This window comes from Polypterus senegalus, chromosome 1, assembly GCF_016835505.1.
Source record: "Polypterus senegalus isolate Bchr_013 chromosome 1, ASM1683550v1, whole genome shotgun sequence".
Classification (NCBI taxonomy): Eukaryota; Metazoa; Chordata; class Cladistia; order Polypteriformes; family Polypteridae; genus Polypterus; species Polypterus senegalus.
In genome coordinates, this window is record NC_053154.1 from 311569388 (window position 1) to 311590669 (window position 21282).

Genomic DNA, 21282 nt, shown 5'->3' on the forward strand with positions numbered 1-21282 from the left:
ATTTTAACTTATCTTGAAATGTGTTTGAAATATCCCAAAATGAGCAGGAAATTATTGTGAGAGATCTCAAAATGCATTTCAGATATCTGAAAGTAGACAAGCTATTTTGAGATATCTGGAAATGTATTTGAGATGCCATTAATTTTATTGTAGATACCTGAAATATAGTTTAAGATATTCTTAAAAAATATTAAAATATATATTTATATATATAAAATATTCCAACAGATGGCAGATCACAAACATTTGCAATAATAAAATGCAGTGTATTTGTCATTTCATCAGATGGCACATAACACTGATTAACACTCCTTTTACAAATCCCATACCAAATGACTTTTAACACAGATGTATGCATTGCATGGCTCACTGCAAACATTAACGTTTAGGTCACCATTGATAACCTAGATTTCAACCTGTCCTAATCAGGGGCACCACAGCTAGTGTCCAATAAACCTATAAACACACCATGCTCTCATGTTAGTTTTATCAGTTTAAAGTTTGAATGTGACCTGTCACCATTGGCTTCAATTCCTGTGTTTAGTGACTGTAGATGGCACCAATTTAAATGAGAATAATACTAGAAGTGCTTGAATTTGCATTCCATCTAGATGTTTTCTTTGCTTTGAAAAATTGCTGAATTAATGGAGACCTCTTTGCCCAGGCTAATTTATCTTAATTGTTAAGTTTTGTAGCAAGAGACAAATCAGGAATTGATACTGTTTTGTATAATGTTTACTTCCACTACCAACAATACTGAAATTGCCAGTACCATGCTGTTTTAAAAAAAATTGTTTTTTTTGGTACTTTTTCAGTGCTGGTTTACCATGCAACCCTAACCACAACACATGTTGGCCAGCGCTTACTCTCTTGATCGCATTTCTGTAAAGTGGTTGCTTTCTGTCCACTTTTTGACTACAACCATTGGTAAATGGAGAAGAAGAACCTCTTAGAAGGCAACTCTCAACTTTCATCCTACACCTTTTCTCCCTTGCCCAGTGCTTCCTATTTCAACTGTCATTGATTGAGCAACCACAGTGAAACTGACCAATTAGGTTGCGTGGAGGGGCCTAACACACAGACATTAGCGTTTTAATTTATATAGTGTGTGTGTGTATTTTAATTTATTTATATATATGTATATATATGTGTGTGTGTATATATATGTATATAGATGTATATATGTATGTATATATATATATATTGTCACACACGCGCATGGGAGGCAGCTAAAGGGCTTGAGTGAAGGCAGTTCGGAGGCATGCGGGGTGTGGCAGAGTGCACTGACTCTTTTCTCCCTTGCCTGTAGACCATCCCGGGGATTTCACCTGGATCACCTGACATCACTTCGGGACTGAGCCAATGGAAGTCGGCCACACCAGCTCCAGTCCCTCTGATGTCACCTCCTCTGAGCCAATGGTGGAAGACCACGTGCGGATCCATACGACCTCACTTCCTGTCTCCCCTTTAAAACCTGCCCCTTTTCCTTTGTTTCTTTAGTCTTGTTTTGGACTCGGTTGTGTGCACTTCAGTGCTCTGTATTTGCTAAAGAAAACGACTTTTGCAGCCAGGATACCACAATATACGGTGGCTGCCCCAACTCTTTATCTGTCAATGTCTCGTTCTTGTGACAGTGGCGTAGTCACAGGATGGAGAAGTCCCGGAGAGAAGGGGACAGGACCTGCAATATACCCAGGTGGGAGCGTGCGGGGCGAGTATTCAGGCGGGAGGGTGCCCGTGGTTGGCGTGACCGGTGCGGGCTCCGCTCCCGGCACTCATAACTAGCCCATCTGGAGTGGCCAGGGAGTGTGCGGGTGGGGCTCACAGAATTGGGCTGCCCTGGAGGGAGGGCAAAGGGACTCAGTATGCTCTCTTGGGGAGAGTGCCTGCCTCCCTCGAAACCAAAGCCCCATTTACCACCTAGGGGTCCCAGACTGGCAGGTGAATAAAATAAAACATGGAGGTTGGACCCTGAGCGGCCAACCAACAAACAAGCCTGGTCCTTATGGGCAATGGTAGGGCATTGGCTACGGCCATTTGAAAACACGCCCTACCAAATAATAGAGCAGGTAGCTTGCTATCTGCTCCTGGAAGCGCTTCCCGTGGCTTCACCCAGCCGGTTTGGGGCGGTTCAAGAACATGGCTGAGCTCATAGAGCTTATGGAGACGCAGAGGGCGGCCTCACACTCTGGGGAGCAGAACCGTCCTCATGTCAAACTCAGCCGGGTATGTTCCAAGACCTAGCCCCACCCTGTACAATCCGAGCTCGTATTGGCGTCCCATGGGCGCGGCGCGCAAACCGCTTGGAGGCAAGGAGGAATGCAGGTGGAGGGTGAGGAGGGTTGGTGTGCTCTGGCTAATCCGTTGGCGGTCCCACATACTGGCGTGGTGATCGTCCAGCGGACACAAGACCACAGGTTTGTTCGACTCCGGCAGCAACATTTCAATTGTTGCTCGCCGCTTTGTGCAACCGCAACAGTGGCTAAATTTAAGACCGGTATAACCTGTGTCCACGGAGACATCCGCTGGTACAGGTCCGCCGCTGTGTCATCAGTTACGGAGGGTCAGTTCGTAAGCTCACCGTAGCGTCCTACCTGATCCTCCACACCCGGTGATACTAGGGCGGACTGGTCTAAAATCAAAAGCGTGAGACACATACCACTCCGGGGTTAATTTGGGCCTCGTTATGGACGGAGATAACCCGTCTCAAGCTGCCTCCACGCCGTGTAATCAGCCGGCAGAGAGAGACGGCAGTCGCCTGACTGGCGTGGCAACTCCGGGCGCCGCGGGCTAACACGCCATCCACCAACGCCGGCGGAGCGGGAGGAAACCACGCCCATTGAGGTCGACGCTGACCCTCTCTCCGTGTTGCGGTTCCAATTTAAAGAAACGCCGGCTTCTTTTAGAAGGGAGCAATGGAATGATGACTCCCTGAAGTTTGTAAAAAATGCAGTGGTCCTTGTCAATGGCCAGCGCACTAATCAGTCGATGCCACAGGGCCCCTACTTTGTGCTAGATAATGACCTCCTTTACCGTGTAGCAATGCATGACGGGCAGGAGACGAGGCTGCTGCTAGTGCCGCGTACCTTCCGGCGGCAGGTCTGTGAGCTAGCACACGCCCACCTCCTAGGTGGCCACCTGGGCACCAAAAACTCTGGAGCGGATCAAGCCCGCTTCTACTGGCCAGGAATTAATGAGGAGGTTCGTCGCTTTTGCGCTTCCTGCCCGGAGTGTCAACTGCGACAAATTCCTAGGAGGGACCGTGCTCCTCTCATTCCTATTCCACTGATTGACGTTCCCTTCCACAGAATCGGGTCGACCTGGTGGGACCCTGGAGCCCTCAGCCCGAGGACACAAGTACATTTTAGTCCTCGTGGATTACGCTACACGATACCCCGAAGCTGTTCCGTTGCGCTCAGCTACCTCTAAAGCCATCGCACGGAATTACTAGGGGTATTGGCGTGGGGATCCCCAAAGAAGTCTTGACAGACCAGGGGACCCCCTTCACCTCGGAAACGTTCAAGGAGACTGCCAGATTACTGAAAATAAAGCATTTAAAGACCTCGGTGTATCATCCTCAAACCGACGGATTAGTAGAGAGGTTTAATCAAACTCTCAAGCAAATGCTGCGTAAGGTGGTCAGCGAGGATGGAAGGAACTGGGATCAGCTCCTCCCCCTCGTCCTTTTTGCCTATCGGAAGTCCCACAAGCCTCCACGGGGTTCTCCCCTTTTGAACTACTATACGGGCGACAACCTCGGGGCATATTAGATATTTTGAAAGAAGGCTGGGAAGAAGAGGCTCTTCCCTCCACAAACATACTGGAATATATCGCGCAGTTCTGCGATAGATTTGGAAAATTCGCCTGTCCTTAAAAGTCACATGGAGGAGGCTCAAGCAGCACAGGCCGGTACTACAACCGCGCACGCCTCTTGGGAGTTCCGCCGGGAGATCGGGTCATGGTCCTAGTGCCTACCTCCCACTCTAAATTGCTTGCCCACTGGCAGGGCCCCTCTGAAGTTAAGGAGAGGAAGGGACTGGTCGACTATTTGGTGAGTCAACCCAATCGTCGGCCAAAGGAGCGGGTTTATCATGTGAACCTGCTGAAACCGTGGAAGGACAGGGACCCGATCCCTCCTCCGGCCAGCCCGCTCACTCTTCGCTCACACACCACGACCTTAACCCGGCACGGACTTAAGTCCCAGACAGCGGCAGGAGCTGGAAACAGTTATCCGGACCGTTCGGGAGGTAGTCAGTGAGAACCCGGAAGGACCTCTCTGATTGAGCACAACATCGTGACAGAGCCGGGGTTGTTGTCCGAGAACGCCCGTATCGTCTTCCGAGGCAAAAAGGCTGAAGTGGAGCTTGAGATCAAGCGCATGCTGGAGCTAGGTGTGATTGAGGAAAGTTATAGTCCCTGGTCCAGCCCCATTGTGCTCGCCGGTAAGCCTGGCGGAAGTTGGAGGTTCTGCAATGACTTCCGTCGGCAATCAAGTCTCCCAATTTGATGCTTATCCAATGCCACGCGTGGGCGACCTCCTCGAGAGGCTTGGACAGGCTCAATACCTGACCACACTTGACATGACGAAAGGGTACTGGCAGGTTCCTTTAACGGACTCCGAAGGAAAAACGCGTTTAGTACCCCTAGCGGACACTGGCAGTATCGTGTCCTTCCATTTGGGTTACGGGGCTCCAGCAACCTTTCAGCGTCTGGTGGACAAAGTGCTTCGACCTCATAACTCATACAGTGCTGCCTACCTGGATGGCGTGGTCATCTATTCCAGCACATGGAAGGAACACCTACAGCATGTCCAAGCGGTATTACGGACACTTGGTGAGGCGGGCTCGGATTAATCCCAAGAAATGCTTCTTGGATTAAGCGAGCCAAATATTTAGGCTACCTGGTGGGTGGGGTACCGTAAGGCCACAGTGCTCCAAAATTGATGCCATTCTGAAATGGCCCGTCCATGAACCAAGCGGCAAGTCCAAGCCTTTCGGGTTAGCGGGTACTACCGCCGGTTTGTACCCGGTTTTGGAGAGAGCGGCGCCTTGACTGATTTAACAAAGAAGAGGGCCCGAACATTGTGGTATGGACTGAAAAACAGGCTGCATTTGGTGACTTAAAGCAGGCCCTTACGTCCACACCTGTTTTGATGGCACCTAACTTTTCTTTGCCTTTCATCCTCCAGGCGGACGCCGGACACAGGCCTGGGCGCCGTGCTGAGCCAAAGCGTCGATGGTGTGGAGCACCCCATCATGTTCCTGAGCGGAAACTGTTGGACCGGGAGACCAGGTATGCTGCGGTGGAGAGGGAGGCTCTGGCGATTAAATGGGCGATTACTCAGCTGAGGTACTACCTGTTGGGCGGAATTCACCCTTGTCACGGACCATGCACCCCTACAGTGGATGGCCCTCCACAAGGAGTCGAATCCGGGGTCACCCGGTGGTTTCTTGACCTGCAGCCGTACAAGTTTTCGCTCGTTCATCGTCGGGGAGCTCTCCACGCCAACGCTGATGCTCTTTCTCGGGTTCCGCGACCTCTCGGTTAGGTCGCCCGACCCGTCGGGTCTGGGCTAAGGGGGCCTTGTCACACACGCGCGCATGGGAGGCAGCTAAAGGGCTTGAGTGAAGGCAGTTGGAGGCATGCGGGGTGTGGCAGAGTGCACTGACTCTTTTCTCCCTTGCCTGTAGACCATCCCGGGGATTTCACCTGGATCTCCTGACATCACTTCGGGACTGAGCCAATGGAAGTCGGCCACACCAGCTCCAGTCCCTCTGATGTCACCTCGACTCTGAGCCAATGGTGGAAGACCACGTGCGGATCCATATGACCTCACTTCCTGTCTCCCCTTTAAAACCTGCCCCTTTCCTTTGTTTCTTTAGTCTTGTTTTGGACTCGGTTGTGTGCACTTCAGTGCTCTGTATTTCTGAAAGAAACGACTTTTGCAGCCAGGATACCACAATATACGGGTGGCTGCCCCAACTCTTTATCTGTCAATGTCTCGTTCTTGTGACAATATATATATATATATATATATATATATATATATATATATATATAGATATATACACATATATATATGTATGTGTGTATATATATATATATAGATATAGATAGAGATATAGATATACACACACATATATATATATATATATATATATATATATATATATATATATATATATATATATAGTAATCCTATATAGCTATATCATACACATATATATATGCCGATATTTATATAGGGTTTCACTCTATATCAGGATTTTAAATGTAAGCACATCTAAATACAGGGAGTGCAGAATTATTAGGCAAGTTGTATTTTTGAGGATTAATTTTAATATGGAACAAACACAGTGCTATCAGTCAATCCAAAATGTTAATAAACCTGAAACCTGAATGTTTCACAATGGAAATGTGAGTGTGAACATCATCAGGGGAATACATATGTGCGCACAATTATTAGCCAACTATTAGTGTGCAGATTTATTATGCAACTAAAGGAAAAATGAAAATTTTCCCATCTCACTTGTTTATTTTCATCTGTTATAGTGAGAATAATAAACAAACATCTTGATGTTTGTCTCTGCCTCTCTCTTACCCTCTCTGACATTCTCTGCGCCTGATGGAGGGGCTGTTTGCACAGAGGCTGTTTGCTTAAAAGATACTGACGCTCCTCTAAAAAAATGCCGCTTTATTGCGGTGCTCGGCATATTTATAAGCACAAAAGCACACGTATTGATTTTTTGATTGTTGCTTTAATCTCGCTCTCTCTCTCTCTGATGTTCTCTGCGCCTGACGGAGGAGATGTGAGCAGAGGCTGTTTGCACAGAGGCTGTTTGCTTAGAAGGTACTAGCGCTCCTCTAAAAATGCGCGCAAACTTAAAAGCACAAGTATTGATTTTTTGAATGTTTGCTTTTCTTTGCGAGCGCTCTCTCTCTCTCTCCCTCTGAAATCCTCTGCTCCTGAAGAGAAGAAGATCTATTTGCATTCTTTTAATTGTGAGAAAGAACTGTCATCTCTGTCTTGTCATGGAGGACATTTTAAACTTTTGACTAAAGGGTGTTATTTCATGTCTAGAGGGCTCTAATAATGTTAACAGTGTGGGAGAGTTTATAAGGGCTTAAAATATATAAAAATAACTACACAAACATATGGTTTCTACTTCGCGGATTTTCGTCTATCGCGGGGGGTTCTGGAACGCAACCCCCGTGATCGAGGAGGGATTACTGTATATGTATATATATGTGTATATATACATTTTATATTTATAATATAAGAATAGTACTGAATGTTGCTATGCTGGATAAATTCTACATTCCTTCCTTTTTTTTTTTTTTAACTCTTTTAACAGGCAGACTGTAAAAAAGTGTTTGACACCCTGGAAGAAATAACTGGAAAAAATGAATCACTTGAGGAGAAGATTAGAATTTTGCGTGATCAACTGGAGGAATTGGAATCTGAAAGCCAAGAGGTAAATTTTGTATTATCATTCAGTCATTAAGCCACTTTTTCTTTTCCCACCCGTCTGGACATTTTAAAGGTTATTACCATATATACTCGTGTACAAGTCAGGTCTTGAAACCTGAAAAATCGATCATAAAATCAGACAGTGACTTATAGGCCCGTTAAAAAATATATTTTTTTTAACATCTTACCTCCTCCAATCTCGCACCAGGTTCTCAGACGCATCGAATTTTGTTGCAGCAGTGCAGTTACCAATTTGTTTCGCGACTATAACGACATTTAACTTAAAACCAACTTCATATTTTCTTCTGATCGAACGCTCCATCGTAGATAAGGGATGTTCTTACGATAAAGGTGTATGAGGGTGTGAGATACACAAAACCTTGCAAACGTCGCTTCGGAATAGTTTGGGTATTACCGTGCGGTCACTTAGGCACAATACATAGAAAAAAAAATAATAATAATGTGTGCTGTGTGGTTACTTTCTCAAGTGGGCGTTAGCACCTCGTAATCTCTGGGACCAATACCATGTGTTTTCTGCATTCGACTTATATGACCAACATTATAATTATATGGTAAAATCAAGCCCCAACTTATCCACAGAAGAACTTAAACGCGAGTATATACGGTATACTATTTTAAAAAGCTTAATGTTTCTGTATTTGTGTGATTGCTTTGTACATTTTGGGTGGGTATGGTTGACTGTAAAATGGTGCAACAACCTTTTTTTGTGTGTTCTTAACAGTGTTTTCATTTAGTGGTCTGTAGAGAGGTAACATTGATTGCCTGCACCCCAGTTATTTTTTGCTGCTGCTCTAATGTGCTCCCGTCAAACATTTTAAGTGTTTTTTTTTTAGATTTGAGGATGTTCACTCTAAATCTGGCAACAGAATTGCTTGGTCACATCCAGTTTATGAGAGAGAAAATTTTTTAAATGAAAACAAAAAGACTATTTTGAGAAAAAAAAGTAATTTTTTTAAAACTAATTAATCTTAAAATGTTTTAAATCAACCATATAATTATTTTAAATGCAATTATTACTTCTAACTGCAGTCAGTGCATTTTTTATCTTATCTGAAAATGTTTCACAGTGGAATCATGATTTTCCGAGAATAACAATTCTTCATGTAAAGCCAAAACAAGATCCGAACACAGAGTGACAGCATGCATGTCAAAATGATTTCACTTATTTTGTGATAGTTTAGGAGTCTCGTAGGGCAGGGTAACACTCTACCCTCTTACAGATTTACTGAGTGTGCAGCACAGCATTTTGCTGTTAATCTTGCTGCACGTACAAGAAGATTTTTATGGAGAAAATGATGTTAAGGGAGGAATTTTGCAGCTTTTCTTGCCAGCTACAATTTACGTTGTCAAACCCTTGGAGGCGCTATTGCCCCATGAAACTCAACAGACAGACATAGACACAGGGTAAAAGCACTAAGAAGGTCTTTTTTCTTTTCTTTTTTTTTTTTTTCTTCCTATTTCTTTGTAGTGCCTCCAAAGCATCCCAGCCGCAATAAACAGGCAATAATACACAAATAATGATGTTAATAAACACAATAACTCTCTCCTTCACCTCCCAGCAACCACTGTCACACTCCTTCCGACTTCGGCACTTGCTGGGTCTCCACTAGTCCTTTATATAGTTCTTGACCCGGAAATGCTTCTCTTCTTCCACTCACGTGACTTGCTAGCACTTCCAGGTCAGATGGAGAATTGGATTTTTCTTCGGCTCGGAAGTACTTCGGGACTTGCGTCCTCATGACGTGGTAGTACTTCTGGGCTATAAATCCGGCATGAGTCCTTTTGTTCCTTTACAGTTCCCCCTGGCGGCACCCATGGCGCCCAACAGGACTGTGTAACCGAACTCCAAGTTCCAGGATGCCCTGCGGGAATCCGGGGGCACCGCCAGATCCCACAGAAGCTGCCATCTACCGTTTTGGGGGAGGCAATAACCTTTAAAAGCTGCCTTCCTCCATCCTTCCATCACAGTGGCGTCCTGGCCAGGATGAGCTGCCGGCCGTCTGCCACAGCGTTTATCTGTAAGGTGTGAATAAAAACCTGTTTTTAACTTAAATGAAACTGAATTAAATGAGAATGATACTGTACTTGTCTCATCATTGATGTCATGTCTGTTTTCCATGCTCGGGGCACGTTTAGCAGTCACACTGTTTCCCTGAGTACTACTTAACCAAGCTCAGGCCAGCTATTCCAAGCGGGCCAGGGCCCAACACGGAGCGATCATACTAGTCAGACAGTAGAAAGTAGATTTTGCAGGGTTACATGCGGACAAATGTGCTCGAGCACCATCTATATGCAGTAAAGGTACAGCAAACAATAGAAAACAAAAATAGAAAAAAAAAAAATTTAAATAATAGTGCGAGTCAACTAGAAATAGAACTAACAGCCTAGGTTGTTTACAGTAATTATGAGAAATAATATCATGAAGCATAAGTAGGCATAACATAAGAAGTGTCACTGGATCAGGAACCATCTGTCATCCATCAATCAATTGGCACAAAACCAGTCAGACAGATACAGACATCTGTGTTATGAGGGGTGTGTGAGCTAGTTACAAGCCCCTCAGTTGATTTTCCTTGATATTTACTTTTTTATATATTAATGAGCTTTCGGTTTTGGGTCAATTGATTGATGGTTCATGTTCCTATTTGATAGTTCTTTATTGGTTTTTCTGTACCCTGATGAAGAGGATTTCCTCAAAGCGCATTTGCCAGATGTACACTTTGTATCATTGAATATATTCTAACACCCATCCACATGTTGACACCAATTAGGCTAATTGGCTGTCAGAAGCTAATTGCCTAAAGGCTTGACATCATTTTGTGGAATTTTCTAATCTATTTAAAGGCACAGTTATTAACAAAGTGTATGTAAACTTGTGACCCACTGGAATTATGACATAGTCAATAAAAAATAAAATGAGGTCGGTGAACATTGATAGAAAAAATTACTTTTGCCCTGCACCAAGTAGTTGTCTTCAGCAATATGCAAATGTATAGTTTAATATACGGTTTGTGGAGGGCTTATAAAGTGCATTTTAAAGAATTCACCCTAAGTGTATGGAAACTTCTGACTTTAGCAGTATATGTTGTACGTGTTATTTCATGCCACTATATGCTGCAATATGGTGTGTGTTGATGGGATAACAATAAAACCACTTGACTTGACTAAATGCTTAAAGTTCTGCAGTATATAAAAAAATTAAATTTCTGTCATACATTGTACCTTTTTGTGGTATAAAAGCAAAGTGTTCACTTTTAATAATATTCTTTGACATGTTTTAGATTTTACAGAGCTCTGAAAACACTGAGCTTCACCTTCCACCTTTGCCAGCGAGAAGCTTTACTGGGCCAACGTTACAGGTATGGCAGCTGCTGAATGATTTTATACAATTTGAAAGCTTGCATAAAACTACTATACTGTTATAGCCAGTCAAGCAGCCCAAGTAATCTTCTAGACGAGGATATACAACAACATAGGTGAAGTCTGTTTTTGCCCTCAGAGTCGTGTGTGGTAAATTAACCACATCATTATTGCAAATCTGGCAGTGCACAACCACAGCTGTGTAATGGGGCCAGTGTTGTTAGGTAGTGTTGACAGGCAAAATAGACAAAGCATTTTATGCAGCAAAGTTTATTGGGTTTGTGGAAAAAAATCCAGAAGAAGTTAACTGGGGGAATAAGCCATGCAGCTGGCTTGGGTTCCCTATCCCCCAGTGCCCCTTCACCATTTACAAGGCCAGCAGGACATCACAGAGACCTGTATCAGCCAATGTTAGGTTTGCAAGATGATGGTTGAAGACTTCAATTAATGTTCTTCTGGGCACGTTTTCTTTATTGCTGCTCTACTATATCCAGATAAATGAATTCCCAGTTTGTGTCCTACCAATTTTGTTTATCTCACTTCTCTGCATAACCAGTTGCAACACAGAAAATGTCTCGATGAAAATAAAACGAGCTGCAACCTTAGAGCACAGTCCTCAAAACTTTTAAAGAACACAGAATTCATTCTCATTAACCCGTTTAAGAAGCACTTAGCGATTCACAGCTAGGTCGGGGATCACATAGTTTACAAACGATTTAGCATTTTACTTTAGTTACAATGGAGTTTGAGAAATACTCTTAAATTAACAATTGATCTTGCAGTGGAGTTTATGATGATATTAATGTTATAATGCTTTGGGAAAATGTAGCCTGATATTTCAGCCAGATTTGCACCCCACACGTGTTTATTACAAAGCCAAAAAATAAAATAGTTTCTTCATTTGAGAGGGACATATTAACTCTTTTAGGGCTAATTTTTTTTTTGTTTCTTATCTCCCAGGGCTGAATATTTTTCCAAAAATAAACATTTAAAAAAAAAAAACACAAAGCAATTGTTTAACATATCAAATCAACAAAAAATATTTACTTTTAACAAATGTTACTGTCTTGCATGTTGTATGAGCCTGCATACTCTATGATTTCACATACATATCACATACATTTTACAGAGCAAAGTCCTGCAAAGTCTGATGTCGCTCAAAGCAGCCAATTTCAGTCATTGCCACATTGCACTGCTCACAATACATGTTGCTTTGGTGCCTACTTTTCAATTGTCTGTTGCTGCACTTTCTCACATATACTGTTTGTGTGTACTGTAGAGAGACAAGTCACCCTTTTGCCATTGTGCCATTCCACTGCCACCAAATTTTCTGCCCGCATGAAAACCGTATTGTCACCTCTTTTCATCTTCTGAAACTTTATGAACTTTATGCATGGCATTATAGCCTGGCTCACCCCATGGGATTTGCTTCTGTTTATTACAGAAGTGAATAAAACTTTGCAGCAGCACGTACCTATTACCATGCTGCATAACCTGTCCAAAGCCACCAGGGGACAAAGCACGTTTGGACCAATGCTCCCTGAAGTTATATCGCCAGTTCTGTCCCATCTCTATTTGTAATACCACAGCACGCTTCATCTCGTCTTTTGTTGTGGGTTTACACTTTGAAAAACGAGAATGCGATGCAAACGCAGCCTGCGATTCAAAAAATTTCTCTGCCTACCTGTTTGTCTCATCTGACGGTAGCTGAAAAGCAGCATCAGGAGAGAGCAGCCTGAAGTACAGCAGCTGGTGATCTGTCGTGTCCAACAGCAAGCCATGCCGTCTTTGAAGTCCAGTAGCCAGATCGACTCTCAACAGATCAATGTCTCTGTATTTATCCCACGCGAACCTTGCTGTAAATGCGTCGGCTGCGCGAAGGCGCTCAACTGGCAGCAGATCCGCTGGCGCGGCATCGGCTGGTGTTTGATCAGCTGATGTCGGCTTCTCACTCTCTTGCTCGATCTCCTGATCACTGTCAATAAAATCCGATTCTGAAAAATCAAGAGTCCGACTCCGCGATAATGCGCAAAACACTGTCTGCCGAGTGTTTTCTTTTCTGCACTCGCTTCGCTCCCTTGTCACATGTCGATGCCATCTTGCCATTGTTTACATTTCACAACTCATGCACACGCAAGGATTAGTTGCCGAGTCAACGAGTCTAGCATTCCTCCAAGCACAGAGGGAATACCTGTGATGTGACAGTGAGATTTGTCGCCATTAACAGCTGATTATCGCCCTCTATCCCTGTCGACATGCGCCCTCAACCCCTCCTGTTGTCATCCGCCCTAAAAGAGTTAACTGACTGCTTGATTAAGCATGTTATGCTTCTTTTTATGTAGCACAGATCAGGTAGTGAACAGGGACAGCCCTTCGAGTATATAATGCTAATCCCTTGCATCACAGGCTCTGGGTGTTATTTGTACCGATTGGTGCTTAAGAGATGCAGAGAGAGATTAAAAAAAAAACCTGGAATGCTGTGGACTCAGAGTTTAAATTAACTTTTTGGGAGGTACAATGTCACATTGTTTAGCACTGCTACCTCACAGCTCATGTTACATTTTTGGCCACAATATTTGGTCCAGCTTAGTTTGCAAGCACTTCCGTAGACCTCCACTCAAAACCTAGTTTGGCTTCTCCTTCCCCAGAGATATCATTGCACTTCTTTGAGCTTGTTGAAATTCACAAATATTTCTGTGTTTTTCACAAACTTAAGACAAAGCCAAGTCAGTGAGGTATGCTCATCACTATTTTGTTACACTTGTTAAATTAATTCATAGTAGTCCAAAATTTATTAACACTAGAATTACCAGAGCCTACAAGAAAACCCATAATTCCAGCCCACCTTAAATCCTTAAAGGCATGAGCGGGGAGAAGTCTGTGAACATTCTGCGACGGTGAGGAGTATGGAATAGCAGGCTGCTTGCAGTTTGTCTTAATCGGCACATTTACAGGAGAAAAGACGCTGACGGAGAGGTGCAAACATAAGAAGTTTGGCAAACAAGAGGAGACCTTTCAGTCTATCAAGACTGTACGTTTAGCGAATAGCTAAACTATCCCTGTATCTCTTCCAAATACTTGTAAAAGGTTGTCAGGGTTTCCTCTTCAACTCCATGTCTTAGCAGTTTGTTCCAAATTCCCACAACTCTATGTAAAGAAGTGATTTCTTGCTTTAGTCCTAACCAGCCCTTATTCTTCACTTGTGCCTTGGAGTGTGTGATTCAGTCTAAAACTGACAGAATTCTGCTGAATATATTTAATCGGTGCTTTTCAGCATTTTAAATACCTGGATGAAGTCCCCACACAGTTTCCTATGCTTAAGACTGAGCTGATTTAACCCTCTAAGTCTGTCAGAGTATGGCATGCCCTTAAGTCCCTTGATGCATCTTGTTGCTCCCTTCTGCACAGTGCAACTGTGTTTTTCTTGTAACATGGTGATCAGAACTGAACATGGTGCTCTAGATGAGGTCTCACTACTGCATTATACCTGTATAGTCTTGAGCATGACATCCCTTGATTTATATTCAGCAGTGTTTATACTATAACTTACAATTTTTTCACTTTTTTAATTGCTTTTTCACATTACTTAATGAGTAGTGCTGATCAATGAATACCTCCAAATTGTTATTCACAGCGAATTTTCTGTGTTCGCCCTTGTTTGTCAATTTATTTACTTGTAATTCTGATGGTTTAGGAAATCTTTTTCCCCAGCTGCCTGTATGGTTTTGCAAGGCCCAATGTGACATTACCCAGAGCTCTAAAAGCCAACATTGGACAGGACCATGCTGATCATTGCATTACAGACACTGTGAGACTTGGTTAGTGGTAGAACAGATAACTAAATAATGCAGGTTCTCAAAATTAAATTTTTATGAAACATAAACGCATAAATAACGAGTTGTCTCTAATTGTCGCCAAATGTGCTGGTCGATCTTCGAATTTCACAGCAGTATAGGAAGAGATGTGTGTCCTTATTTGTGTTTAATTAGCCACGTGGAGATTGGAAACAAACACAGGAGACTCTATGAAATATAATAACAACGGAAGATTTATTACTATTTACATGACGGTTCTACCTTTATTTTTTTATATAGTACAAAAAGTACAAAACATCAGCACAGACAGTTTGGAGAGCCTGTCAGAGCTACTTCAAAAAACAGAACAAGCCAGCAGCTTCAATGATGATACGCCACTTTTGAATTTTCTGCTTTTAAAAGACCTACATATTTTTTCTGACTTTTGACTAAGATTTTAGCATTTCTGTTTTGTTTTGATGAAATATGATTGTGTGTCTCTGACTGCTTCATTTCTTTTTTGATCTCACAGAGGCATAGCGGTGCAGTGGTCGGCACTGCTGCCGCACAGCTCAGGTCACCTTTTTGGCCAATATTATCGAGCCAGTATAGTTGGCAGACATTTCCCTAGCCCTCAGGGTCACTTTAAAGATGATTGCACCATTATAATCCTGTCAAATCTAGCTCAGTTAGTCCTTCCCCATTGACTTTAATGCGTTTCTCAGAGTTTAGCGATATTTGCAAACACTTTGTGATTTCTCCAAACTCATGGCGAAATAAACACCATGGAGTTTGCTCATCACTAATAATGAGCATGTGTCAACATAAACCACTAAATCCTTTTCAGAGTCTTCTTCCTATAGCTCAGATTATGCCATCTTGCATTTATAATTGACCTTCCTTTTGCCCATGTGCAGCATTTTTTAGTTTTCTACATTAAACTGCATTTTCCAAGTGTTTGCCCAGTTCTGAAGCTTTTCTACCTCTTGTTTCCTGCAGAGGCATTAGCTCTCTTGGAAATGTGTTCTTTTAATATTGTGGCTTATTAAATAATTAAACAATATCATAATATACCAGAAAAGGCGATATCCCTCCCATAGTGATTACGGCGGTACAAAAATCACATGAGACAAAATATCGTTTAGCTTACATTTACTGACGTTTTACGTGGTTACAGACGGTGAGGCATATGGACAGACTTTTATCCAGGTGGGAATCTGGATCAACACAGTCAGCCATTTTCTCCGTCCCTACGCTGGGAGGGTTTCCCAACACCTTTGTGTTGGCACAGCCTCGAAGGGTCTGGCCACTGTCCAGACCTTTTATAATGTCTTGCTTCATTTGCTGGTCTTCTCCGTCTCCAAACAAGGGCTGAATTCCTCTTCCCCAAAATACAGACATATCATAGTGCTTACATGCCGATTCTCATTCTCCCAATAAGGAAAGAAGATTTGTGCTGATAGAGGACAGAAATACCCTAACCTGTGTTTAAGCTGACTATACAAGCCTCCAGTTGTCTTAGGCTATCTAATCCAATGCTTGGCTAGCACTTCTAACTGCTGAGCCCCTGTGTGCCACAGTTAACATGCACATGTGAATAAAACTCATAACAGTATTGTCCAGATATAGTGACATAAAGAAACATGTAGTATAACACCTCTTCAGATAGATTTGTCCCCTGGGGAAATTTTTTTTAAATAAATAATAAATAAATTATTTAAATAAATCACTACATAAATAGTTAGATAAGTAAGTGAGTGGAGGCTGGGGACATGTGCTAATTGGGACACGAGTGCTGCAGGTGACACCTCCACACCACACTGCAACAGAGATAGATACTTTATTAATCCCAAGGTGAAATTCACATACTCCAGCAGCAGTATACTGATAAAGAACAATATTAAAGACTGGTAAACAATGAAGGTATAACAGACAGACAATAATTTTGTATAATATTAACGTTTACCCCCTCGGGTGGAATTGAAAGTCGCATTTTGTGGCGTAGGAACGGTCTCCTCAGTGTGTCAGTGGAGCAGGACGGTGACAGCAGTCTGTCTCTGAAGCTGCTCCTCTGTCTGGAGATGATCCTGTTCAGTGGATACAGTGGATTCTCCATGATTGGCAGGATTCTGCTCAGTGACCGTCGCTCTGCCACAGATGTCAAACTGTCCAGCTCCGTGCCTACAATAGAGCCTGCCTTCCTCACCAGTTTGTCCAGGCGTGAGGCTTCCCTATTTTTTATGCTGACTCCTCAGCACACTACCGCGTAGAAGAGGGCACTCGCTTCAACCATCTGATAGACGGTTATGGTAGCTGGAATGCCAATCCTGCCATCAACCCCAGATTTTCCCTGTAATTTGGAGGACCTGCTTGCTGGGTTGGATGCAAATTAATCTGTAATTGCTTCGTCCTGGGTATGATGTTAAGGTCCTTGCTCAGGGGCCCAATGGGGCGTTTACGAGATTCGAACAGAGCCACCACTCTGCCTGTATAAGTGAGTAAATAAATAGATGTACGCACACACTTTGTTCTCAACACACCGGAATGACTATAAGGCAAGAAAATTCAAATGAGAGAAAAGTTCTGACTTGGCTGTTAGTCACACTGAGGCATTATACAGATTTACTGCTGTTGGTATAAAGGAGCTCCAGTACCGTTTCTTGAGACGCTTCTGTGTGTCTGCCTTTCCGCCAATTATAGTGTCATCTGTGAATTTCACAAATTTACAAACCACGCCAGAATCAATGTGCACATTAATGTAAATCGGAAAAAGTAATGAGAGTCCTAGGACAGACCCCTGAGGGACTCCATTGATTTACTCCATTCTCCTGCTATCTGGGCTCTTTGTCTCCTGCTGGTTAACCAACTTGAGATCCAAGAAAGGAAGACAGAAGTTCTGAGGTAAAGTTGTGCTACTACTAGCTGTGGCACGAGAGAGTGGTGCCATGCTCCATAAGCAGGTAATAAAAGATCATGAAACGATCTAATTACAAGTGCAATAGCCTTTAGTGACACAGTAATAACACTATAAACCTTTAATGCTAAAGAACAATAGAAGACTGGGTAAGTGCATTAAATTACCATAAAGATGGCCATGGTGTCTCGCTTTTCTTTATTATATAACCCACTAATTTGTTGAATGACAGCTCAAAGTTTTCCAACTCCGATCTAGTAAACATAACTTCATCATGGTGTGCGTCCGGTTACTGTTCTTCAGTACGCCTGACCTGGAAAGAGTGTAGTTTGTGATTATCAAGATACACACACAAATGTAATATGGCTTTTTTAGACACTGATCTTGATATTCCTGCTCTATGTTGCAAAAGAATAGACGCCTCAGTGAGACTAACCATTAAATAAACTAATCTTGTCAAAGATGAGAAACTTAGAGTAAATTCTTTTTTTTTTTTTTTTTTTTGTAGGAGGAAATGTCAGATATACAGAACCCACAGGAAGTGCTCCAATTGCTGAATGCCGTTCAGAATAATAGGGGGGTGCAGGACATGCTGGCATTTCTGGCGGAGGCCCAGAGCATTGCTGATAAGCTTTGACCTGCGGTGTGGGGCTGCTTAACTAAACTTGTGATAAGTTAAGTCACAGGTAGCGAAATGATCAGTACAGCTGAGCACAGTGACTAAATATTTTTTTAGTGATTTTTTTAAATATATGAAGTATCTGAAAAAATATGATAATGTAAATGAATTCACAATACATATTTAATACATTTTTTTTTTTTACATAGAGCTGTATATTAACTTGTATATTATTGATTTGTGTAATAAACATTGCTGTTTTGGAGATCCCCATAATTTTCATGATACGTCCACCTTGCTAAAAGGATAAGTGTCTGTTGTGGGATATGGCTGGCCGTTCATCCCGGCCAATACCCCCAGGCCGCCAGGTGAAGCCCTTCTTGCAACATAAAGGAGGAGTTCCAGCAGGGCATCGTGGACAGTGGAGTTTTTCTTCACAGCCCTGCTGGATTCCATGGGGACCTCCAGGGGATGCTGCAGAGTGGAGCAGGGATTGCTATTTTCCCTATAACCCAGAAGTACGTCTTAGGCACGGTGACAGAGGAAATGACGTAATTCCGGGATGAAGAAGAGGAGTTTTCACCTGATCCAGAAGTGCTGGATAATCATGTGGATTGAGGGCCCGGAAACACTTCCGGGTCATGAACTATAAGAGACTGTGAGAGATCCCAGACGGGCGGGCCGAGTTGGGAGGAAGGGTGACTGAGCTGCTGGGAGTGGAGGATTGATTAACTGTAGTGATTTATTAATTGTGTATTGGAGTATTGTGGAGTAGTGGTGCTTTGTGCACTTTATTATTATAATAAAGATTAATCTTTGGACTTTTATCTGGTGTCTGGCATCTGATCTGAGGGTTCAAGGGGACGACAGCGCCCTCTATCTGTCACACTGTGTATCTGTGTGTCCATCTGGTTGCTGTGTCCCAGTAATTCAAACAGCTGGTTCATCACAAACATTTGTAACAATAAAATAGAGATCTAAGAAATCAATATACTATGAATATTAGCATTAATGTTTGCAGTGCACCATCTATTGGAATTCAATAAAATGCTTTGCATTTCCGGTCAATGGCATATGACAAGCATTATCACTGCTTTGACGAATCCTGTACCTAATGGCATATAGTAGGGATGTATGCATTGCATTTGTCATTCCAACAGATGGCACATAACATTTGTAGTGATGCAGTTTGTTACTATAAATGTTTGTGATGCACCATCAGTTAGAATGACAAATGAAATTCCTTTTATTACAACTTGTACATATCTTACAAAATTCATTCCAATTGGTGGTCCACTGCAAACATTAACTTTGATGTCTACATTGATTTCTTAGGTTTTAACCCGTCTTAGACATCTACTTGCATATATATATATATATATATATATATATATATATATATATATATATATATTTTATATAAAACTGCTCAAAAAATTAAAGGAACACTTTGAAAACACATCAGATCTCAATGGGAAGAAGAAATCCTCCTGGATATCTATACTGATATAGACTGGGTAATGTGTTAGGAGCGAAAGGATGCCACATCGTTTGATGGAAATGAAAATGATCAACCTACAGAGCCTTGAATTCAAAGGCGCCCAAAAATCAGAGTGAAAACATGATGTGGCAGGCTAGTCCATTTTGCCAAAATTGAATTGCAGCAACTCAAAATTGTATGCAGCACTTTGTATGGCCCTGTGTTCTTGTATACATGCCTGACAACATCGGTGCATGCTTCTAATGAGATGACAGATGGTGTTGTGGGGATCTCCTCCCAGATCTGGACCAGGGCATCACTGAGCTCCTGGACAGTCTGAGGTGCAACCTGGTGGCATTGGATGGACCAAAACATAATGTTCCAGAGGTGTTCTATTGGATTTAGGTCAGGAAAGTGTGGTGGCCAGTCAATGGTATCAATTCCTTCATCCTCCAGGAACTGCCTGCATACTCTCACCACATGAGGCCAGGAATTGTCGTGCACCAGGAGCCACTGTACCAGCATAGGGTCTGACAATGGGTCCAAGGATTTCATCCTGATACCTAATGGCAGCCAAGGTGCCTTTGTCAAGCCTGTAGCGGTCTGTGTGACCCTCCATGGATATGCCTCCCCAGACAATCATTAACCCACCACCAAACTGCTCATGCTGAATGATGTTACAGGCAGCATAATGTTCTCCATGGCTTCTCCAGACCCTTTCACTTCTGTCATGTGCTCAGGGTGAACCTGCTCTCATCTGTAAAAGCACAGGGCACCAGTGGTGCATCTGCCAATTCTGGTATTTTATGGCGAATGCCAATCGAGCTGCATTCTGCTGGGCAGTGAGCTCAGGGCCCATTAGAGGACATGGGGCCCTTGGGTCACCCTCATGAAGTCTTTCTGGTTGTTTGGTCAGAGACATTCACACCAGTGGCCTGCTGGAGGTCATTTTGTAGGGCTCTGGCAGTGCTCATCCTGTTCCTCCTTGCCCAAAGGAGCAGATACTGGTCCTGCTGATGGGTTATGGACCTTCTATGGCCCTCTCCAGCTCTCCTAGAGTAACTGCTTGTCTCCTAGAATCTCCTCCATGCCCTTGAGACTGTGCAGGGAGACACAGCAAACCTTCTGGCAATGACACGTATTGATGTGCCATCCTGGAGAAGTTGGACTACCTGTGCAACCTCTGTAGGGTCCAGGTATCACCTCATGCTACCAGTAGTGACACTGACTGTAGCCAAATGCAAAACTAGTGAAGAAACAGTCAGAAAAGATGAGGAGGGAAAAATGTCAGTGGCCTCCACCTGTTAAACCATTCCTGTTTTGGGGTCATCTCATTGTTGCCCTCTAGTGCATCTGTTGTTAATTTCATTAACACCACAGCAGCTGAAACTGATTAACAACCCCTCTGCTACTTAACTGACCAGATTAATATCCCATAAGTTTCATTGACTTTATGCTATACTCTGATTCAAAAGTGTTCCTTTAATTCTTTTGAGCAGTGTATATATATATATATATATATATATATATATATATATATATATATATATATAATGTAAAGTATTAGTATAGTATTAGTGAAACAGGACAGCTGTCTATTCCTGACGTCGCGCTTCCCACTCC

At 42.9% G+C, this 21282-nt stretch overlaps 1 protein-coding gene across 1 annotated transcript in view; it reads left to right on the forward strand.

The window, feature by feature from the left end:
* Positions 1 to 18758, forward strand: part of LOC120515011 (centromere protein Q) — a 55698-nt gene extending 36940 nt beyond the window's left edge. The window contains exons 7-9 of the mRNA XM_039735702.1: positions 7356 to 7475; positions 10774 to 10851; positions 18069 to 18758. Of these exons, the coding sequence (XP_039591636.1) occupies positions 7356 to 7475; positions 10774 to 10851; positions 18069 to 18197 (327 nt within the window). The 3' untranslated portion in view covers positions 18198 to 18758. The remainder of the gene's footprint in view (positions 1 to 7355; positions 7476 to 10773; positions 10852 to 18068) is intronic.
* The last annotated feature ends 2524 nt before the right edge of the window (positions 18759 to 21282 follow it).